Genomic DNA, 25,064 nt, shown 5'->3' on the forward strand with positions numbered 1-25,064 from the left:
CAAGAAGCCTCAAGCAATCCTGAAATGTTTTCAAATTCTTGTTACATCAAATCATAAAATAAATACAAAAGTTTAACACTGTTTAATGTGGAATCCAAACCACGTCTTTCCTGTTGAATTTTCAAATTGTTGAGAGGCGTGGGTTAGGTTAAAAGCACACCAAAATATTCTATGGTCCACCTAGGATTCAGTCTACATCAACATCAACATCTACATCTACGTCTACATGGCTACTCTGCAAGTACACTTAAGTGCCTGATAGAGGGTTCATCAAACCACCTTCACAGTAATTCTCTATTATTCCAGTGTCAAACAGCATGCGAAAAAAATGAACACCTACATCTTTCCGTGTTGGTCACAGTCAACTCTGCGACCTTCAAGTTTTCCAGGCCCAACATTTCAACAATAATCATTTACGTGATTTCCATAGTACTTGCTTGTTGACATCTAGCAGTCAGTATAATCATACTTGATAATTGGTATCATTTGCTCTATGTTTTTTCTGCCAAAACAAGCACGAAATTGTGCCCAGCAAAACAGGAACAGACAATTTCAAAATCCATTTCAGTGAAAAAACTGAATTACGGTATTAACAAATTGATCACTAAAATTAATATTGTGGCAACTAATGGCGAAGGTGTGATTTCATTGGTATTATGGATTTGACAATGAATGCAAGGACACTGACTGATAAAATATTGTGTGCACTTAGTGGCAACAGTCAAATAATGTTTTAAATGGTCCTTGTTGTAACAGGAAGTCTTCGCTCATTCATTGTATTAGGCCTGATTTCTCTGAATGTCTAAAATCAAAGAAACTATTAAGTCTGAAGACACTTTCACTGATGTCTCAATACACTGGCACATTTAAAGACTTCGGCACTCTGTTAAAAATTTATTTACAGCAACTTATATGCAGATAACTAGCATACTTCCTTTGGCACATGCTTGTTTAATGACTATTATTAAAAAAAATTATTCCTAAGATAAAAATGCATGTCATACTGTTAGGCAGTAGTGCAAATTCACTTTCTAGAACTAGTTATACTAACTCTGTCATTTACATCTACAGAGAAAGGGACTTTTTTAAGAAAAAGTATCACATTCAATGCTCATGCAGTATAGAGCTGATAGATCATGCTCAAAATACCTTGACTTTGCTATAGCTCTTTTCAGTTCTTTCTGGAGCTGCTGGACATGCATCTCTGCACGATGGTAGTTCTGGGATGTACGCCGATGTTCAAGTTCACTTATAGTTCTCTCTCTCTCAGATTCATTCACCTGGAAGACAAATTATGTTCAAAACATAGCACTTAGTTCATGAAAAAATGTATATAAAGGAACTTGGTTCATAAAACATATCTCCAATTAAATCATAATGTACTGTCAGATATAGTGTTTATGAAGCACAAGGATCAACTGTATAAAGAAGCTTTCACATTCAGTTACTGACTCCTGAATTTAGCTGGTGATGAAATACCTCAAAAGCTTTTGAGTTCCACAAAAACAGTACTATGACTTTACAAAATTGAGTGAATTGTGGGCAAATAATTTAGAACTACACAATGTGCACAAATTAAGATATTTAAGCATAAACTGTTGATGTGCTACAAAACTTTGTTGACAACATTGTCCCAGAATCAGTTTTTCTATGATGTGCAATAACATATTAACTCCCATACAAAGAGATACTTTTAACCAGTCAATAGATTTCTACCAGAAATGTCAAAGCACATGGACCAAGCAAGGATTCCTTCTGCCTTGTGTGGCAGTATGATTCATAGATGTGAATGGATCACAAACGATCAACAACAGAACATGCTATTGACAACACGATAGGGAGGCACTAGGTACCCTACATAATGCTATAGGTTTGATATCACTCTGGTGTCCTTGTAAAAAGGAACAACAATAGTTTAAGAAATAGTAGAGGATCTGAGTTGTCAAAAAGCATATAAGCAAAACTGTCAAAAACAGGACCAACAACAAGTCCACAATACAATTTAATATATCAAACATCTATCATTTAATGTGTTATTCATGCTAGTAAAACAAATACACATAATCTGAATGTCAGATATATTGAGCACATCAGTGCATTAAAAAGTAACTGTGCACAACTGAGGAGCATTTTTTCAAAACTCACTGTATGCAAAAAATTTCAAAATTGAGTTGGGCATATTAATTGCATAATGTCGAACTTTTACATCAATCACTGAACCAAGTTTTAGCAAAAGTCAACTACTGCTGTGCATATGAACATTCCAAATCACAAAGCTTTAGCAAAACATTATATATGCATTCTTATGGTTACAGCAAAAGTCAACAAACACAATATAATTACCCTCTAGTACTTCAGCTTTCTTTCCCTAGCAAGCAGTTAACAATACTGTAGTATACTGGCTGCTGTAAGTGAAGTTACTTGGCAGGAATAGTGTTGCATGCAGACTTCATTGTCATCGGAACACCTGCAGCTTATGTGTAGACAATTATTCACCTGATGCTCACATGTATATCTACGAAGAATTATTGCAAGTGGAAGCAGAGTGGACTCTGAAAATGGCATACGGGTCAAAGAATGTTCCAGTGCGAGACAATCCCAATTCGAGAAGGGCTTACATCAACCTGAAGTGCAAAGCAAAATTTGTAAAAAGGAATCTATCATTAAATCACGGACTTGAGGTTTCACCTTCAAAAGCTAAAGCAATGAATAAGTGGAAAGCTGCTGAACTTTGCTATGAAGGTATTTCTCGCTTTCATCTTGATGTGACATTATTAGATAAAATGGATCAAGATAAGTTTCTGTTTGACCCCCTTGTAAGATTGGTTTAATGTAAATAAAAGCAGAAATGTATCTGCAGAAGAAGAATGAACTATGAACTAGACACAGATTATATAAAACTCTTGAAAAGCAGTTTATAACAGAATGAAGCAAGATAATCCAACTGTCATTCAGTTTTACTTTGACATGCAGCAAAACCAGCATATTCTAAAACTATCAGTCAGTGAGGTTCTCTATGTATAGTACATACATTGTGTTGTTACACAATCAGTGCATCATGCTGCTTACTATGGAGCAAGAAAAGGAAATCACAGTTTTCTACATCTAGTTGGAGACAGAATCTTCAAGAGGATGCAATCCACTCACTTCAGCTTTGTTGGACTTTCTTTCTGGTTTAGATATAAGCAACCAAATGATGGCACCAATGTTATTCATATATTCTCAGATACTTGCAGCATCCAAAACAAAAATAACTGTATGATGGTGATGCTTACATCATTCTCAGAAAAAAGCACAAAATTCAATAATATTGATCACTTCATTCCTGTTCGTAGCCATAGTTACATGCATCCAGACCAAATGTTTGGTAGAATCAAGAAGTCTTACAGAAAAAAAGAAAGCATCTTGTCTCCTAAAGACTATTATGATATTTTAGAACAGCATGGTCTTCTCAAAGTTCTAAACACAGACTGGACCATTAAAAATCTAAAAGATAGTGCACAAAAAGTATTAAAATCCAAGCTACCATCGAAAATGAACAGCCAGCATGTTCATCTCACACAGGAAAGTAAAGAAAATTATAAATGTTTGATATGTATTCTGGAGATCCAGTACAAGTTGACATCATGAGATGAAAGAAACCATGCCATCCAACAGTACCAACATCCACCCTTTTACCAAAACAAAATATGGTAAACAAAGAAAAGAAGAAAGCTGCAGTTCATTAATGTCAGCGAGATCCAGTAGTCATGTAAAAATTCAAATTCTCAAACATACATATCTAGGTGAAAATGAAAAACTCATTTTAGGAAAAACTGTATCTGTATTATTTGTCAAGTTTTGGGAGAATTCTCCTCAATTTGTCTCTGCAGATAACCACAACGAGGAAAACTAAACCATTCAACAAACATTGAAACTGACCTGAAGGTCCTCACAAAAGGCATTAATCTCCACTGAACAATAAAAATGGAGGAAATTACCACACATAACTCATCAGTTCAAAAAGTTTTGTGACTAGATTAATAAAAATAGAGGAAAGTGAAGATGGTGGTTTTAATGCTTCAGGTGGTCTACGTAGTGCCCCCCCCCCCTCCCCCAAGTACAAAGCATAGAGTGTTCATGCAACTATGTGAAACTGTCATAAAAGTCCTTTGTTGTTCATCTTGCACATGACATTAGCTTTGAGTGTTGATTATCTCATCAAAGCACTGACCCTTCATGTGAATTTCTGCACTTTGTCATTTAATGGTAGTTCGTATAGATAACAGCAAGTCTCATCACCTGTGATTATTTTTTCCAGAAAAGACCCACATTTTATACTTCAATCTAGGGAGTTAGTTGGCGTCAAATCCACAGAACTGTATTTTGGTTGGAACCACAGAAGACACAGAGTTATTTTGTAATTATAAATTGTGACGAACAGTTATTTGGTTTTCAGAAGGATAAGAAAGAAGCTTTTATACTCCAACTGTGACTCTCTTTCAATTAAGAATAATAGACAGATTTAGCAGTGACGATGAGTGTTGTTTTGAACTGATCAAAATGTGTTCCACATACCACGTACACTATGTGATCAAAAGTATCTGGACACCTGGCTGAAAATGACTTACAAGTTCGTGACACCCTCCATCAGTAATGCTGGAATTCAATGTGGTGTTGGCCCACCCTTAGCCTTGATTACAGCTTCCACTCTCACAGGTATACATTCAGTCAGGTGCTGCAATGTTTCTTGGGGAATGGCAGCCCATTCTTCACAGAGTGCTGCGCTAAACAGAGGTATCAATGTCAGTAAGTGAGGCCTGGCATGAAGCCGGCATTCCAAAACATACCAAAGGTGTTCTATAGAATTCAGGTCAGGACCCTGTGCAGGCCAGTCCGTTACAAGGATGTTATTGTGAGGTAACCACTCCGCCACAGGCCATGATTTCTGAACATGGTGCTTGATCGCGTTGAAAGATGCAATCGCCATCCCCAAATCACTCTTCAACAGTGGGAAGCAAGATGATGCTTAAAACATCATTGTATGCCTGTGCTGTGACAGTGCCATGCAAAACAACAAGGGGTGCAAGCCCCCTCCATGAAAAACATAACACCATAACACCACCACCTCCCAATTTTACTGTTGGCACTACACATGCTGGCAGATGATTTTCACCAGGCATTCCCCATACCCACATCCTGCCATCGGATCACCACATTGTGTACTGTGATTTGTCACTCCACACAAACCAGTCACCTTTCAGATTGACACAGGGTCATCAGCTACAATAATCAACTGTGTTACGTACCAAGCCATTGAGTTTCCTCTGCTGTGCCCCTTCATGACAAATTTACCTAGTTTTGGTAATGACTTCAACTCTGTGGCAGGATGCTTCCAGGCCAGGCTCCACCATGGCACCATGGTAATTCCAGCTAGGATTCTGGTGGTTTCGGCCCCTGGGGTATCTAACCTGCTTGACCTAGACTTATACCATGCCTTGGCCCTCAAGATCCATGACATCTCTGAAACAGTCCATGCCCTGGACCTCTGCCCCTACACCACCGACCTCTTGGCTAAATTTAGACCAGTGTTCCAGAAGCAGTAGGTGGGGGTTTCAGGGTTCCAGGCACATATCCCGATTACCCACTCCAGTCTCAAAAATTTTTAAGGCCCGCGGCACTGAGTTTATTCTCTAGATAAGCTTCAACAGGAATTGCAACACCTCCAGGATGAGGGCGTCCCCATCCCAGTCATGCATGGGATTGTGGAGAAACTGTCGGGAGCCATCAGCATTTGTGGTGACTTCGAGGCCACTGTGTACATCCAGTCCATAGTCACTGCATATCCCATTCCCAAGCTTCAGGACAATTTTTTGCGTATCACCAGGGGTATGGTGTTGACTAAAACTGATCTCTGGATGTTTATCTCTAGTTCCCATTGGACAACTACTACAGACAGATTGTGGTCATAAACACTTCTTTTGGATTGTTCCAATATATGCACCTTCTGTTTGGCATCACTAGTGCCCCAACGATCTTCCAGAGGTACTTGGAGCAATTCTTTAAAGGACATCCTGGGGACAGTGAACTACCTCAATGACATTCTGGTCACTGGAAAGAATACGCCAATCTTGCTTGCAACCTCGACATTCTCTTCTCCACGTTCATGGCAGTGAACCTTTGCTGTAAACTTGACAAATGTTCTTTTTTCATCCGCCAGGTCAAGTATTTATGGGGCATCTTCAGCATGTCCCACATACAGCCTATGCCACAACATGTGTCTGTTATCCAACAATTAGCGACTCCAACAGACACATCCCAGCTCAAGTCTATCTAATGTCAGCTGAACTGCCATTGATGGTTCATTCTCCATGCTACAGGCATTGCAGAGCCACTGCACCACTTTGCCTGGAATAACATGTAGCCAGCCGGGGTGGCCGAGCAGTTCTAGGCGCTACAGTCTGGAACCGCACGACCGCTCCGGTCGCAGGTTCGAATCCTGCCTCGGGCATGGATGTGTGTGATGTCCTTAGGTTAGTTAGGTTTAAGTAGTTCTAAGTTCTAGGGAACTGCTGACCTCAGAAGTTAGGTCCCATAGTGCTCAGAGCCATTTGAACCACTTAATAACAAGCCCTGGAAGTGGTCTTCTCATTGTGATAACAAATTCCATGACATGAAGTGGGCCTTCCATTGGCCCACTTGCCTAAAAGCATATGATCCAACAAAACCACTGGTGTCAGTGGCCAACACTTCCAACTGTGTGATCAGCACAGTTTTGTCCCGTATTGAGAATGGTGTGAAGTGACCAATCGCATTTGTATCCAAGACCCTCACGGCAGCACAGAGGAACTACAGGCAAATAGAAAAGGGGGCAGTTGTCATCACCTTGGGCATCAAACACTTCCATGATTACATCTACGGCTACCATTTCAGGCTCAAACCTCTACTGCATTTTTTCAAGTCTTCAGTGACAATGTTGACCTGCACAGTGTGCTGGCTGCAAAGGCGGGCTCTGTTTCTCTCAGGATATGCCTATAATATCCAATATCGCCCATATTGCCCTAACATTTCTTATGGCAATGCTGACTTCCAACAGCAATTGCCTGTCAGTTTTGATCTGGAATCTGATTAGGAGCTGCGAGTATGTTTGCATGTAGATGTTGACAATGCCAACATCATGGCCATCTCCCAATTGATGCATGCCTCATGGGACAACACACAGTGAACAACAAGAAACATCTCACACACCCGGGCTTCCAAGTGTTCTGGACCATGCGACCCAAGTTTTCATCCTTATATGGCATTATTTTGACACAGGGTGCCATGGGTTCCCTCAGGTGCTCATTTGCAGGGCCTTACAGCATAAGGTTCTTGAGTTGCTCCATGACAGTCACTGGGGAGTGATTTTGACGAAGCGTCTTGCCTGGCAATTTGCCTACTGGAGTTTTATCAATGCAGATATTGTCAGGATGGTGAAGGGGTGTCGCACAAGTCAAAGCAAGCAAGTGCCCCCACCCCCCTCCGACACACACATACACACACACACACACACACACACACACACACACACACACACACACACATTGGTATTTTCCATGACCGATTTGGATTTTGCCAATCCATTTCCTCAGCTCTATGTGGCCCCTGGATGTAGATGCGAGCAGTAGATTCCCCTCTGTGTTTCACACGCAGTTCACAAATTCAGCATTGATGATCAAGGTGCTGGCACACTTATTTGCTCTCAAAGGCCTTGGTGACTTATGGCCCCCAATTTATTTTAGTGGAATTCCAGGACTTCTGCACCTCAAATGGCAATTCATTAATCCACATGGCTCCATTTCACCCTGCCTTGAATGGTTGGTTGGTTGATTTGGTGGAGGGGACCAAACAGTGAGGTCATCAGTCTCATTGGGTTAGGGAAGGATGGGGAAGGAAATCGGCTGTGCTGTTTCAAAAGAACCATCCCAGTAGTTGCCTGAAGCGATTTAGGGAATCACAGAAACCCTAAATCAGGATGGTTGGATGCAGGTTTGAATCATCATCCTCCCAAATGCGAGTCCAGTATGCCTGCATCTAATGGTCTGACCAAATGTTTAGTACACATCTCCAAGACCCAAACGGAAAAATTAACTCAATACCACTCCATTGAAGATGTCATGATGTTCTTCCTTTCTTCGTACTGTGCATCTCCTCAGGACAGTTCCTCACTGGCAGAAAAACTACATGGCCACCCTCACAGATCACAATTATCCCTGGTGTACTCCCAGAACAGTTCCTTACCATCTCAGATTAATGAATGGCAAGGGTTTTTTCCACAGGATCCATTGTGGGTGGGGACATATGAACAAGTGGCTGCGGTGGCAGCCTGCATTCATCCTCCATTTGATCGGGTGGGAGATGGTTAAAGTCCAGGTCCTACGAGGAGGCCACTGCTGCAGGCATATCAATCAAGTCGGGGCCTGTTATGGATCTAGGCTATGGATGGATGCTCTAACTCCATCTGCTGCAGATACCCAGGATGAGGCACTCTTAGCACCATCTGCCACTCTCCCAGTCCAGGACCTCCTGAGGTCAGACACTGCTCACCATGACTCTCATCCCATGCCAATGGAGATCAATCTGCTTCTTCCCCTCAGGATGCTGGAGACTCCAACATGTTGAGGCCTCTCGGGCCTACCGTTGCCTGAGTGCATCAGTTGAGGAGACAGCTGCTATGGTGCCCAGGGTCACCAGCCACAACATGCATGATGGCTATAATGCACTAGTCACAGAAAGCAATGCTCACATTGTCTGTAGCAGCCATTTAGGCTTTTCAAGTATACCCCCAGACTGCCACAAGGTGCAATGTGAGCTACGGACCACCAGGTACCTCACCAGCCAACAGCAAGAGGTTGCTGGCTACGTTGCAAGACCATGCCTACATGGGTTATGAGTTACTAGAGGCAGCATGTCTCTTCTTGGAGAATTGCTATTTAAGGAACCCCAGGGACCACTGTAGGCAGTTCCCATTGATGAGTGCTCACCGATTCATGCACTGACTGCTTGCAATTAAGCTTTCATTGATGTGTCATCATGGACAACAGTGTAACACTGAGAAGTAGGCTTCTGAATTGGAAAACAGCTCTTCAAGTGTTGGTGATTTCAGTGATTAGTTCTGGCTACAGAGAGTTAGTTGGAGCCAAATCACAGAATTGGATTTTGGTTGGAACGGCAGAAGAAGCAAAGTTAATTTGTAATTACAAATTGTGACAAACAGTTATTTGGCTTTTGGAAGGACAATAAAGAAGCTATTGTGATCCTACTGGGACTCTGTTTCAATCAGGAACGATAGATTTTTCAGCTACCACTACAGACGACACAGGGGAAGAAGCTGCTATCAAACTGGCAACATGATCTGGCATGACCAAGGAGTAACATCAGTATGTGACAACTGTTCTGTGTCAATTTCTGAATGCTTTCAGATTTGGAGAGGAGAAAAGATAGACCAAGCGGACCATAGCAAAATACCATTTCAAACCTAAGGATCATCCATCAATTAGCCAACACTCATACAAAGTGTCACTAGCTGAATAATGGGTAATCCATGAGGAAGTGGTGAACATGCTGCATGATAACATCACTGAAGCTTCATGGAGTCCTTGGATGTCTACTGTGGTCCTTGTAAAGAAGAAGGATGGAACATGGCATTTCTGCACTGACTACCAGTGACAGAAAAAACTCACAAAGGAAGTTACCTATACACTGCCATGCATTGATGACAAGCTAGACTGCCTGAAAGGAGCAAAGTATTTTTCAACTGTGGACATGCCGACAAGCTACTGGAAAATCGATGTTGACAAGCTGACAGGGGAAAGACTACCTTCATAACAGCTGATGGCCTCTACAAGTTGAAAGTTATGCCGTTTGGACTGTAGAATGTTCCAGCCACCTTCAGACTTACGATGGAAAACCTGCTTTGAAACCTTAAATGGACAATGTGTCTTTGCTATCTGGATTACACTGTTAGTCTTTCCAAAGGCATTTGAAGAAACTTTAAGCTGCCAGACAAGCATGCTGAAATGTGTTCTGACTACAGGTATCTGCCTGACTCAAAACGATGCCTCTTCACCACCCAAGAAATTAAAATCTTGGGGTATCTAGTGAATGATGATGGAGGCCATCCCCATCCAAAGAAAATAAGAGTGATCACAGATTTTCCAACTCCTTGTCACATTCATGACACAAGAAGTTTTCTCAGAATGTGCTCATATTACCAGTGATATATAAAGGACTTCTGTACCTAGGCATGTACCTTGCAAGAACTATCACAGGAGATGCCATATTTTCCTGAAAAAAGATATAAAAAAGATTTTATGTCCTTAAGGAGGCACTAACATCTTCTCCAGTCCTAACATTGTAGGATAAGAGAGCCGAGACAGAACTCCACACTGACACTAGCGATTTTGGAATAGGGGCAGTTCTAATGCAAATTCAGGAAGGTTCTGAAAAGGTGGTATCTAATGTTTTCAGGAGTACTCTCCAAGTCCAAGAAGAACTACTCTAGAACCAAGAAAAAGTGCCTTCAAGTTGCTTGGGCCATCAACATGTTTTGGCTGTATTTATTAGACAATCCATTTACTATTGTGGTGGATCACAATTCTCTATGCTGGCTGATTACCCTGAAGGACCTGTTGGACTGACTGGTGAGATGGGCTTCAGAAGTATGACATCACAGTGGTATATAAAAGCCGACACAAACACAAGGATGGTGACTGACCTTTAAGAATTCCTTTGTCAGAATACACCAGTGCGGGTGAAATCTCAGATATTGCTGGATTAAATGACATTGCTAGAGAACAGAGGGAAGATCCAGAACTGCTGAAAAATGTAGAAGCCTTGAAGAAGTAGGAACTGACCAAAGGAGAATTCCAATTAGTAAATGGAACATTGTATAAGAGAAACTATGATACAATGGGACAGAAATGGTTGTGAGTCATCCCAGCTCATTTATGGACAGGCATCCTGAAGTATTCCCATGGTGATCCAACATCTGGGGATTCATGGAGACTCTAGGCAGAATCAGATACAGCTATCAATAGCCAGGTGCCTACTCACTCTACGTGAACCACGGTAAGGAATGTCGACATCAGAAGCACATGCTGCAATTAACTCTGGGGCATCTGGTACCAATCCCACCTGCAGGAGCACCATTCCACTGAATTGTAATTGATGTCTTGGGGTGTTTCCCAACATCGACAAATGGGAATTGATCAGTAACAGCCTGCTGTGCTGTCACCAAAGCTCAGTATACAGAAATTGCAAAGTTCCCTCTAGAAGACATAATTTTGAAGCCCCATGTGATGATCTGAAGTTGTTGTTTTTCCAGGAATAGAAGCAATGTCATGAGCTCTGGTGCATACAATGTGGCATAGTGGTTAGTGTTAGTGGCAGATCTTCTGCATGTCACCAGTTCAAAGTCAACCACCAGCAGTTTTTTCTATTTAGTGTTTATCTTTTCTGGAAGGTCCTTAAAATATCTTGAGTTTGTAATTCTTGAAAATTCTAGAATATTTGGTATTTGCATAAATAGTTGCACTATACATGCTGGAGTTCTATTCCATTTTGTTCTGGCTGTACACTGATGTCAGTAATAATTGTGCTTTCAATATTAAGTCTTGTACTTCTTTGATGACCTATCCTTTGGATCTCAACTTGATAGTAGTTTCAAGGTGACAATATTCCATTGTTTTTTGGAGCAGTTTTTCCAGCTCATTCATTTTGTACCAACAATTTAGATTATGTCATTTAACAGTTACTACACAGTACGAGACTTTATGGAATGTGTACCCCTAATTCACTACATTGCAAAAAGATGGTTGACAGAGTAGGTTTTAAAAAAAAACCATTGTTTACAGTTTAATGGCTCCAGCCTGGGAGAAGATCAGACTACTAAATGAGAATCATTCAATAACATGTAGAGGATGTAGATTAATACATGTAGCCCATGTCCTTGAAAGAGTTACAGTCCTTTCTAGGCAAGATGGAACACTACACACAGTCTAACCAAAAACTTGCTGAAAACTGAAATATGAGTTTAGGGGGGAAAGTTAATGGGACAAAAACTGCATATTTTAGGATACTTGATGAAGACAGGAATTAGAGAGATGTTACAGTCCTCATGACACAAATGAAAAACACGTTTATTAATAATGTACCCTCCTTATTTGAAAACTGTTTTCCCAGAAAATAGCTCTTATTAGACAACAGTCTACAAAAATATGGATTACTCCAGGAATAATGGAAAATTATTTTGTACTACAAAAAGCAAACTGTATGTCATTCAGGGACAGTTCTCATGCTGTACATTACATTTATCGTTCTCCATGGATCTCTTGGAGAGGAGTCTCTAGGATGTGGAAAGAGTCAAAGCTTTTTATAGATACTTTTTTTACTCAGATACATGGATATTGTACAATTCTAATGCAGACAGAGCTATGAACTATAATCCTTGTGAAGACATTCATCGATGGAGTAGAAAGAGTTGGCCAACAGGAAGTTCTTTAATTCACTTTGAAAGCAATCTTCATGACTTACAAGACCTTTGATATGCTCTGGTAAGTTATTGAATACATGAGTACCCATGTATTTGACATATAGCATTTAAAAGGAAATTAAAAGAATTTCTTAATGGCAACTGCTTCTACTCATTAGATGAATTTTTGAATATAGTAAGTGGGTAATTTCCCCAACCCCCCCCCCCTCCCCAAAAAAAAAAAAAAAAAGAATTAAATGTCATGTAATATTTTGTGTAATGTAATATCTTGTGTAGACACCTTTTATTAACCTGACACGTTCCACATCATTACGAAGTGTTGTATTCATGATCTATGGAACAAGTACTAATCTAATCTAATATAACTCCCTTTTGTGCTAATGTTAAGCTTTTATAGTCCTTACACAGATTGTTTTCGGTTCTGGTATTATAATCATGTTTTGCACTATTTTGTGTAAAAACAGACATGCTGAAAATGACAAAGGACATCAATGTGTATATGTACTGAGAAGTAGTAGTTAGAATACCAAGTTTCTTAAAGATGTCTCTGCATGATGATCTAGGACTGACACCAGATATAATTCTAATGACTCATTTTTGAATTTTGAAAATGTTCTCTTTGTGAGAGGAGTTTCCCCAAAAGATGATTCCATAACTCATTAGTGAATGGAAGTAGGCCAAATAAACTAACTTCTTCATTTTTAAATCACTTATTTCTGCTATAATGTGTACTGGAAATGTAACTGAACGAAAGTGTTTCATTAAGTCTAGAGTGTGAGTTTTCCAATTTAGGTTGTGTTCAATTTGTAGCCCTAAAAATTTGACACTGTCTACAGCTTTAATTTCATTGTTTGAATACATTATATTTATAGGGTCAGGTATTCTTTGTGAGGTACTGCACTTGTCAAAATTCAGTGACAATCCATTTACTGTGAACCACCCATTGATACTTACAAATATTTCATTAACTGATTGCTCAGTGAGCTCACGGGCACTGTTTTTTATACCAATACTTGTATCATCTGCATATAAGACAAAATTTGCATTTTGTGACACTGCATATGGAAGGTCATTAATATATAATAGGAACAACAAGAGACCTAAAATAGAGCCCTGGGGCACCACTTGTCTGATGGTTTCATATTTTGAATGACTATTGTTATGTGGTAGGTATGATACAGACACACACTGTTTTCTATTAAAAAGATAGGATGAGAACCATGAGCTTGCTACTCCTGTTATCCCATAATATTTTAACTTTTGTATAAGGAGATAATGCTTAATACAATCAAAAGCTTTAGCCAGATCATAGAATATTCTAAGACTCCAAGTGGTAATAACTTTTGATTTATTGGTTCTAATATATCATCTGTAAAAGTGAATATAACTCGATCAGTTGACAATCCTTTCCGAAATCCAAACTGATTGTGAATGAGAATATTTTTCTGTTCTAGGTGTTTATAAAGTCTATTCTACATAACCCTTTCAAACACATTTGCAAATATTGGCAATAATGAAATGGGACGGAAGTTTTCCACTGATGATTTGTCTCCTTTTTTTGTATAATGGTTTGGCAATAGCATATTTAAGCCTATCTGGAAAAGTACCACTATGGAGGGATTCATTACATAAGTAACTCAGTATGTCACAAAGTTCTGAGGAGCAACATTTAATTATGGTAGTGCTGATTTCATCATAACCACTGGAACATTTGTTTTTAAGAGAGCTAATAATATTAGAAATCTCTTTCGGTGAGGTAGGATATAGTTGAATTTTGTCGAACTTCTGTGGAAATGCATTTTTTAAATATTTTAAGCTGTCTTCTGAGGAACTATTCAAACCTAAGTTGTCTGCTATTGGAAGGAAAAAGTTGTTGAAAGTGCCTGCAGTTTTGGAGGTATCTCTAATCAACCCATTATTTACATTTAACATAATTTCCTCATTTACCTGATTAGTTTTTCCTGTTTCACTAATTACTATGTTCCGTATAGTTTTTATCTTGTTATAAAAGGCATTTATTTTTTCTTGAAAATAAATACATTTTGAGGTTCTGATCACTTTGTTTAGAATTTTACAATATAATTTGTAATGTGATTTAGCTCTGTAGTCATCATTTTCCCTTGACATTAAGTACAGTCTTCTTTTTGTTTTGCACGATGCTTTTATTCCATTTGTAATCCAAGGTTTTGAAACATTTAATCTATTTGCTTTGGTCACTTTGTTAGGGCAGCAGTTTTCAATGTGACCTATAGCTGTATTAGAGAAACAGTTATATTTTTCATTTATCCCAGGTGAATTGTATACATCTTTCCAGTCTGTATTCCTCAAACAGTCTTCTATACCTTCAATGATAGCAAACACTACATAACATCAAAGAAAGTAATCCAGACATTACAGCAAATACCTTACAAGAGGGCAGTCATATGAGGCAACAAAATAATATGGAATATATATGAAGTAGGAGACAGGTAGAACTAAACACGAATATGAGAAAAGAGCTCTAAGGGTTGATGATAATATGGAAACCGGTCCAGTGTGATGAAAAGATCTTTAATACGCAATTTATATCAATAATTAAAAATATAAGGCTTTGAGGATCAGTACACATTGACTTGGCATATTTGATAACATCCTTTACAAATAATTTCAGTAATATGAATATAGCCCACACTACACCGAAAGAAGTGATGACTACTATAAAATTTTTAAAATCAGAAATGTTCACTATTTATGATAAAGTACAAATTAAGTTAATTAAACACTGGCCTTCAGAGTTTAATAACATCTTATGCTACTTGTGTAATAAACCATATATCAATGGAACATTCCCTAATTTACAGAAATATGCTGAGTTTAAGCCAACGCAAAGGGAAGCAGTGGCATCTTAGGGCCCTTCCCCTAAGTATTCTCAAAATTTTTGAAAAGTTATCATATAAGTCACTTATTAATGATTTGATCACAAATATCTTATTGACCAAGTCACAGTCTTGACTTCTAAAGATTTCTGATATTGTCAAAACTATTAATATATGAAGTGAGAATGTACATAATTAATTTAGCAGTAAATTACAGGCTACAGATACATTCTATCATCTATCAAAGATATCTGAATGAATAAATTGCAAATCCTTTGAAGTATAACAAGTACAGATATTGTAGTGTCATGGGAAATTCTACAGAAGATTCAAGTCATATCTTTCTAAAACAAAACAAAGGGTGTCAGTTCGAAAGTGTCCTATATTTACATCAGTCTTTATCTACTACATGTGGTATTCCAAAAGATTCCACTGTAGTGTCCTCATGTTTTCTTGTGTATGTTACTTAACTTTTAACAGTGACATTAACAGATGCTATGTTTGCTATGTCTGCAGATGATAAAATCATTGTGGTAAGCAGCAAATCACATGTAGTTTTGAAAAGAGCTATTCATAAAATTTTCATAGATATCAATAAATGGTTTTTAGCCACTGTACTTCCATTACATTTTGCAGAAATGTTCTATATGCCATTCAGAACTTTTAAGTTTGCAGAGTTAAATTCATGGGACTAAGAGTTGACAATACATACAGAATGCCTAAACAAATTTTTCAGAAATAGGTGAGGTAAAAATTAAAAATCATTCCATAACATCCTATGTGATTGTACTTTGGGGCAATTCGTTCAGTGCTACAGTTTCCTGTGTCCAAAAGCATGTAATACAAATTATTTGTGGTGTAAATTCAAGAACGTCCATCATACATCTGTTCAAAGAATTTGGTCTACTAACTGCTCCTTCTCTGTATATTTATGACTGTTTGAAATTTATCATAAGTAATCTATATCACTTTCAAACCAACAGCTCATTTATGGAATCAAAACAGTGTATAAGAAGATAATTACTGAAAATCATTCACTTTGGCACATGGAAATTCCCATTATCCAGGCAAACACGTTTTCAAAAGCTTGTCAGCAACCATACATGGTTTAGGTACTAATATAGTATAGTTTAAGAGAGGCCTAGGCCTAATGGATTTTTGGTGGACAATTTATTCTACTCCAATGATTAATTTCTTATTGGAATCTACTGATGTTCTTATTACTCGTATTAACTACATCTCATATTATTAATGCTACATAACATGTGACTTCAACACAGGGCAGCAATGAAATCTCTGTAAGCAAGCTTTGCAAAATGTTTTCTGTTTTTTGATGCTGCTTCACTACAATAGTCTTGGAAAAATTATGATATTTATTAAACAAAAATATCAATCATTGTCACAGCAAATGCATGACACCATTGATTTCTATGACAAAGAGCAAATTATGATGACATGCATCTTCAGTTTATTTCAACACTGAAAAAGGAATGTTCACTGCTACATGGAAAACTGATTACTAATCACACAAATGTTGCAGTAACCATAAGAAATGAGACTACACATAGCACAGAAGCAGACATACATCACTGAAAGAATGTATATAAGCTGCTTCAATAATAGCACATATATGTTTCAAAAATTAATTTGATGTTGTGCCACTTTTATTGAATACTGAAGAAAAGTTAACATGTTTTATTCTTTATTATACTAGAAAGTGTTCGCAACAAATATATCATCTTTACCCTCATAGTAGCATGATTTAACATCTCCTGCCAGGCATGGTCAAAAGTCCGACCTTCTGTGCTTAGGCCTTCTTCTGCTAGGTACACCATTTCTTTAGCTGCAGCATGTGCAGAATTTGCTCGTTCAAATCGAATTGCTGCTTGCTGGGTCTCCAAAAGAGCCTTTTCAAAAATATGCAGAAAATAAAATATTCAGAGAGTAACATCCATATCAAATTTTTAAAAAAATTGTTGACTCTATAAATATGTTCACGTGTAACTTACATCAAATTCAGAAAGTCTTCAGTTACCATTTTTTAAGATTATGCTTACAGCAAAGAAATGTTAACAGTAAGAAATAGTGAGTTCTTTCATAATTTTAAATGAAATAAGAGTCTTTTTTAGAGTCACAGAACTCTGTATCAGAAACAACAAAGCTATAAACATAGTTGTTAAGAAACTAGTAATTCTAAAACATTACTCCTTAATTACAATGCATAATAACTAGGTAGTATGTGCCACAAGCCCCAGCAATTACACTCTGCAATTTCTTTGCATTACATCCGTCTCCATACTTGGTAATTCTTTTTAATGTCACTTACACCTGAGTCACCCAGTGTATACTTACACGATTATATGTAAAATAAACACATAAATGTATATTGAACATGTAGACTTAATAAATAAGTATGCCTCCATCACAGATCCTGCAAAACCTACAGTCATTTGTAAATGTTACCACATCATCGTGTTTCATCACGATGCTAAAATTGTAAGAGAAAACATACACTTCTGAATTAGTTCACTTCTAAAGAGCAATGGAAAAAATTTCCAAATTTCCAATGAAACTTATTGTATTGGACCCAAGACTAAAAACTATTACATAGTGACACCCAGACTACTTTCAGTGAACATTAAACTGCTCTTTATACAAACAAATAAAAAAGACATTGGTTATTTAAGGGAATTGTGTTTCTTATCACTGATCCAAATTGCTAGTTCCAAACTCAGAAAAAAACACATACAAGACTAAAAGTAACTGTAGCAAACTTACTTTGAATGTCAATCATAGGCTGATGAGCCAAAACATTATGGCCACCTTGTTAATAATGTGTTGGTCCACATTCAGAATTCAGTACAGTAGCAAATTTGCAAGGCATGGGTTCACCGAGTCCTTGATTGTGGCACCTGTTGTTTACATATAGGTCATGCAATTCCCATAAATCATGGGCAAGTGGTCTGGTGTGCAAGCTACCATCTGATAGCATCCCTGATGTGTTCAATAGGGTTCAAATCAGGCAAATCTGGTGGCCAAGACATCAAAGTCTGTTCATTAGCATGGACTTCAAACCACTGCATCAAAATTCTGGTCATGTGACACTGACCTCCTGCTGAAAGATGCCATTGTTGCCAGGGAAGATGCATAGAATGAAGGGATGCAGCTGGTTCACAACAATGTTCACATGGTTCACAACTGTCATAGTGCCTTCAATTACTACAATTCCCATGCAACCCCAAGTGAATGGCCCCCATAGCATAATACAGCCACCATCAGCCTCTGTCTGTAGTGCAGTGCATGTTTCAAGCAGCGATTTGCCTAGACATGGCTGGACACAACCATCGATCTGGTGTAACAATGAATATGACTCATTGCACCAGCGTTTAACTTGGTCATCAGATTCACCACAGGGACATTACACAATCACAAAGCCTCCAACCTCCACATTCTGTGCTGAGTCATCGACATCCAACACATTGTTGCCTTTGCATGGCTGCATTGTTCTTCAACCACTTTCCATAGATGCCCATGGCAGTAGTGTATAAACAGCCAACCAGTTTTGCCATTTCTGAGATGCTTGTCTCAAGGTGGCAGGTCATAACAATGTACTCGCGAAAACTGCTTAAGGCAGTGGATTTCCTCATTTAGGATCCATACCATCATTTGAAAGATCTGTTTTTCCCTTCTGCTCTACTTATATACTTCTGTTAGCCCACCACGTGCCTGCAATGCCACAATTCATTCTTGCAATGGGCAGTGTGGTGACTACCATCCATAGCCACCAAGCACAGCCAGCCACAGTACCATCATCTGTCAGCTAAGCAGTGCACCTACAGCACAAGCCACAATACGGGGCAACCAGTGAGCTTACAGTGTTGACCACAGTGCAGTGCAGCTAGTACACAGATGTGCCAGCCAACATAAAAGCAGAAATACAGGACCCTAACAATAGTGTCTGCGAGTGTGTCTCCCAATTCCTACCGACTGTAGTGTCATTCCATTTTGTGTTCAATTTTGGCAGCTAAGCAGAGATATTTAATGTGTTCCCTCTGTTGCAACTTCACTGGACCCATATATAACTACACACACACACACACACACACACACACACACACACACAGATGCATGCCAGAGTGTGTTGGTTTGGTATCCATGCTGTCACGGTGTTGTGATTTCTGTGGTCACATCAACGACAGGTTGTATAGTGTCATCAGTGCTCACTTCTGCTGGAGGAAATACTGTGATATCAATGGCCACTTTTGTGATGAGTTATTCAGTGGTCAACTGAGCAACAGATTGTGTAGTATCAGTAGTAGTCAGTTGTGCAACAGGATATGCTGTGGCTTTAGTGGTCAACCGAGGAATGGATTGTGCAGTGTGTTAGTGGATGCTTGTGAGACAGTATATGTAAGTGAGTGTAGTGGTTGCCCAAGTGATGGATAGTTTACAGTGTTTTTCAGTGGTTGCTGTTGCAACAGGCCTTGTACAGTGACTAAGTGGTCTCTCCTGCAACAGGTGTTTAGTGACATTGTGATTGTATCTATGACTAGTTTCTTTTACCAACAGCGCTAACAATACATGTTAACTTAGTGAGCAATTGTGTCTTTCATATGCCAGAACATGCTATTTATACTTCCATCCAGCTGGCACAGACAATTGCTTCATGTGTGTGCTACATCTCATGATTAACTCCAGCGAATAGTGCCACCACTGCTAACAGCGCATCTCTGTCATTGCCTGGTGAACTGCATTCTATGGTTTCCTCAACTGCTGTCTGACTACCATATTTTTGGCCTACCAGCCCAGGCATCTGGTTCGTGCAGGTCAAGGCCAACTTCCATTGTGGTGGCTAGGCATCAGATCATACGAAATGTTTATGTTGTCACCCATCTCAACCAGCACTACAATGTCAAGGTTGCCAACATAATCACTGTGTCACCACCCATAGAACCATACCAGCAGCTCAAGAGGGAGCTCATGTACCATCTCTCCATATCTCCAGCTGAGGGCATAAGTCAGTTAACTACTGATGATGACGCTGATAACAGAACTCTGTCACATCTCTGGTGCCACCTCTGCACCACGGTTCACCTTTGCACAGTTCCAGATGAGCTGCTCCATGTGCTTTGGCTGGACTGGCTAGCTAGAAAGGCACATGAAATCCTCACAACTCAAGTGTCACTTTCACGGTGACAACTCGTGGTCTTCAATGACATGGGTCAAAGCCCTCAGTGCAGCCTCATGTTGTGGCCCAGTTCATGTGGCCCAGTTCATGTTGCCGCTACCAATGCCACCTTCGACATGACAACTATACCACTAGCCAACCAGTGGACCACAATGCCTCAGCATCCACCATGACCAGCCAGGAATTCCAACTGTTTTTAGCACAGATTGAAGATTTCACGGTGCAAGTATCTATACTTCATACCTGGCCAGATGCTGTTAAAGCACCATCACACTTTCACCAACACACCTGGGACCACTAATCTGCTGAAGACCAGCACATTACATGCTGAAACCACCACACATTTGAAGACTAAGCTTCCTGTGGTCGATCACTGTACTGCCCAAATTCCAGAGAGCAAGTGAGCATGGATGCCACACTGCTTCAAAGCGTTTGTTTATTTCAGATAGAAGGCCTGTTCAGTATTTCCCCTTAGAAATTGGTTCCAAAACGTGTGCCTATCCATGTATGTATTTCCTGGGCATCAACTAACACCACCATTTTGGCTGCTAAAAACTCGCCCATCGGCACATACAGTGGCTACCCTTCACAAATGGACTTAAGGCTGCACTGCACCTTCAGCTGGCTATTCACCATTACAGACGTCACACAGGTAATCATTGGTGTTGATTTCTTAGCCCATCGTCAGCTTGTCCCTGACACTGTTGCCCCTCGTGTCATCAACAAGGACTCCAGTTACTCAACTGTTGGCTTCTACCATGTTGTGCAAAACTTTGTGCTGAAGTTTGTCCATGCTGCCGATGCAGGGAAGTCCCAGGACCTGTTCGACCATTTCCCAGCCATTGCACACCAACCTGGAACACCACAAGAAGTACAGCACAGCGCAGCACAGTCCATTATGTCCACAAAATGCCTGGCCCTCCACTTTTCAGCAGACCAGGACATCTTGCACCAGAGTAACTTGCTGCTGCTAAAGCTGAATTCTAGGACATGCTTTAGGATGGCACCATTTGCCATTTGCACTGCCACTGGTTCAAAAATGGTTCAAATGGCTCTGAGCACTATGGGACTTAACTTCTAAGGTCATCAGTCCCCTAGAACTTATAACTACTTAAACCTAACTAACCTAAGGACATCACACACATCCATGCATGAGGCAGGATTCGAACCTGTGACCGTAGCAATCGCGTGGTTCCAGACTGTAGCACCTAGAACCGCTCGGCCACCCCGGCTGGCTACCACTGGTCCTCTCCTCTCCACCTCCTACCAAAGATGGACACACCCTAGTGACCTGCATGGACTATCATGCTCTTAATGCACTCACCATCCCTGAGAGATATCTGGTCACAAACCTTCATCACTTCAACCATGCCCTCAGAGGTGCCTCAGTGTTCGATGTCCTCAACTACATGAAGGCATTTATGCAGATACCAGTCATCATGGAAGACATTCCAAAGACAGTCATCACCACTCCGTTTGACATCTTCAAATCACTTTACATGACATTTAGTCTCCAAAATGCTACTCAGGATATGACTGATTCATCAATGGTGTGCTGCATAACCTACCCTTTTGCTTTGCATATCCCAATGACGTATTGGTGTTCACTTCTTCACCACAGCAGCTTCATGAACATCTGACAGCAGGCCTAAACAATTCTGTGGTTATCATTAATCTCCAGATGCATCTTTGGAGCCCCCACATGACATTTAAGGCCACTAGATTTGTGCAAATGGCATCCCCCCCCCCTTGAAAATGTTCAGTCTATTCAGGAAATTCAGTGCACATGAACTTTTCAAGAACTTCGCCAGTTCCTCAAGATATTGAACTTCTACTGCCATCATCTCCCTGGCACAGCCTCCATTCAAGAGCTGCTGACATATGCTTAACACTAAGGGCAACCATCCTGGTAATTCATCAGTCACTTTCACTGCATAACTGGTGGCCCTCACAGATATTGGTTAAAGCCATCACTGCAGCCCTGTGTTCTGGCAGCTCAACCCTAAGGGCAACAATCTCATTCCTTGGATGGACCAAATGTATGCTGCCTCCTCTGGTGGTAAGAACAGCCTTACCGATGTTGCACCTATGGTTCGTCCAGCACACGACACCCAGGTGGCACTTGTGATTGACACCAGGCAACACGCCTTACATACAGCCTTGCAGCAACACTACAATAGTTCCTGGCAACCATTGGTTTTCTTTTCAAAGAAGGTCACACTTACACAACATTAATGGAGCACCTATGACAGGGGACTGTTTGCCATCTATGAGGTGATCTGCTACTTTCATCCATCGTTGGAGGCTAGGAATTTCACAACATTTACTGACCACAAACTCATCACATACACCTTCCCACATATCAAAAAGCTTTGCCTCCCACGTGAGTTCCGGCAACTCAAATATACCTCTCAGTTCAGCACAACATTTGGCACATCTCTGGAATGGACAATGTTGTTGCTGACTGTCTATCATCAGTCACCGGGATCACTGATTGCATCATTTTTGCTGCACTCGCTACAGCACAACAGGTCGACATGGAGCTGGACTCTCATTGCCATGACCCAAACACTGACCTCAGGCTACAGCATGTCTCTATCTCTGGCACAGACACAAAACTGTTCTGTGACACTTCCAATGGCAAGCCACGACCTTTCCTACCAGTTGCTTTCCCCAAGTATGCCTTTGACAGCATCTACAACCTGTGCCATCCACTACCACACTTGTTACCCATCGTTACATGTGGCTTGGCACACATTCTTACTGCTGCAGCATACCACAACCAGTGCTATATTTTAACCATCATTGATTGTTTCACAAGCTGTCCATAGGCAGCACCAATTCTTGACATCTTGTCTGAAACTGTGACACAAGCATTTGTGAGTACGTGGACAGCTCGTTTAGGTTCCCCACTCCACATTACTGCAGATTGTGGAACGCAATTTGAATCCCTGCTGTTCAACGAGTTTGCCCAACTCTGTTGCATTCAAACCACCCTACCACTTCATACCATTCAGCCAGCAATAGTAACATCGAACAGTGGTATCACACTTTGAAGGCTGCTTTACTTTGCCACAGCATGGACCACAGCACTTCTCATTGTCTTTTTCAGCCTCTGCACCAATTTCAAGACACCCTCTCTGGATACCTGGGGAATTTGTTGAGCCCTCTGCTACCATTTCTACCCCTGACATACTGGCCTTCCTGACTGGGCTGTGCTCCCACACTGCACACCTCTGTCTTCAAAATGGCTCTTGGCATGGCACACCACCTGTATTCATTCATACAGATTTGGCCACTGCCATGCACAAAATGGTCCAGATTTATGGGGTCAGGCCTTGTCTCAAACCTCCACACTCTGGTCCGCATGTGATTGTTGGGAATGGCCACCATATGCTGAGGGTTGCCAACAGGAACACCCAGAGAGTGTCATTGGACCATGTGAAGCTGGCCTATACAACCCATCTGAACCTGCGCTATGCATTCCCCTTAGACAGCTTCACTGTCAGTCCAGCTCTGAGTGATGAGTGTGCTTGCCAGCTTGATTAACCTCCACACCCTGCTACTACTGGCGGGAGGAACATGGTGACTACCATTCGTGATTGCCAATCACAGCCAGCCACAGTACTGTTATCTGTCGGCTAAGCTGCAAACTTACAGTACAGGCTGCAGTGTAGCCCTGCTGACAGTCTCAGCCAACCTGTGAGCCTACAGCATCGACCACAGCACGGAGTTGCTAGTACACAGATGGGCCAGCCAACATAAAAGCAGAGATACAGAAACCTAACAATAGAGTTTGTGAACATGGCATCCAGATCCTTCCAACTATAGTGTCATCCCACTGTGTGCCCAATTTTCAGGGCTCAGCAGGATTATGTAGGAGAGAAATCTAATGTGTTCCCTCTGATGCAGCTTCACTGGACACACACACACACACACACACACACACACACACACACACACACCAGAGTGTGCTGGTTTGTTATCTTTGCTGTCACAGTGTAGCAATTTTAGTGGTGCCCTGAGCAATGTATTGTGTAATGTCATTATTCCTCACTTGTGCTGCAGTAAGTGCTGTGATATCAAATGGTTACAATGGCTCTGAGCACTATGTGACTTAACTTCTGAGGTCATCAGTCACCTAGAACTTAGAACTAATTAAACCTAACTAACCTAAGAACATCACACACATCCATGCCCGAGGCAGGATTCGAACCTGCGACCTTAGCGGTCGCTCGGTTCCAGACTGTAGCGCCTAGAACTGCACGGCCACTCCGCCCGGCTACTGTGATATCAGTTCTTGCTTTCATGATGGGATATATTGTGATTCAGTGATCAACTGAGTGACGAATTGTGTAGTATCAATAGTGGTCACTTGTGCAAAGGAATAGGCTGTGGTTTCAGTGGTTGACTGAGCTACAAATTGTGTAGTGTATTAGTGATACTTTGTGCAACAGATATTTCAGTCAGTGCAGTGGTCACCGAAGTGACAGATTGTTTACAGTGTTTC

General features: G+C 40.4%; 1 protein-coding gene across 2 annotated transcripts in view; it reads right to left on the minus strand.

Annotated features, from left to right (window-relative positions):
* Nucleotides 1–25,064, minus strand: part of LOC126248753 (uncharacterized) — a 241,503-nt gene that overhangs the window by 101,619 nt on the left and 114,820 nt on the right. For both annotated transcript variants that reach the window (XM_049950096.1, XM_049950095.1), the window contains exons 4-5: nucleotides 17,112–17,273; nucleotides 1,150–1,280 (exon numbers count right to left, since the gene is read on the minus strand). In XM_049950096.1, the coding sequence (XP_049806053.1) occupies nucleotides 1,150–1,280; nucleotides 17,112–17,273 (293 nt within the window). The remainder of the gene's footprint in view (nucleotides 1–1,149; nucleotides 1,281–17,111; nucleotides 17,274–25,064) is intronic.

This window comes from Schistocerca nitens, chromosome 3 (assembly GCF_023898315.1).
Source record: "Schistocerca nitens isolate TAMUIC-IGC-003100 chromosome 3, iqSchNite1.1, whole genome shotgun sequence".
NCBI lineage: Eukaryota > Metazoa > Arthropoda > Insecta > Orthoptera > Acrididae > Schistocerca > Schistocerca nitens.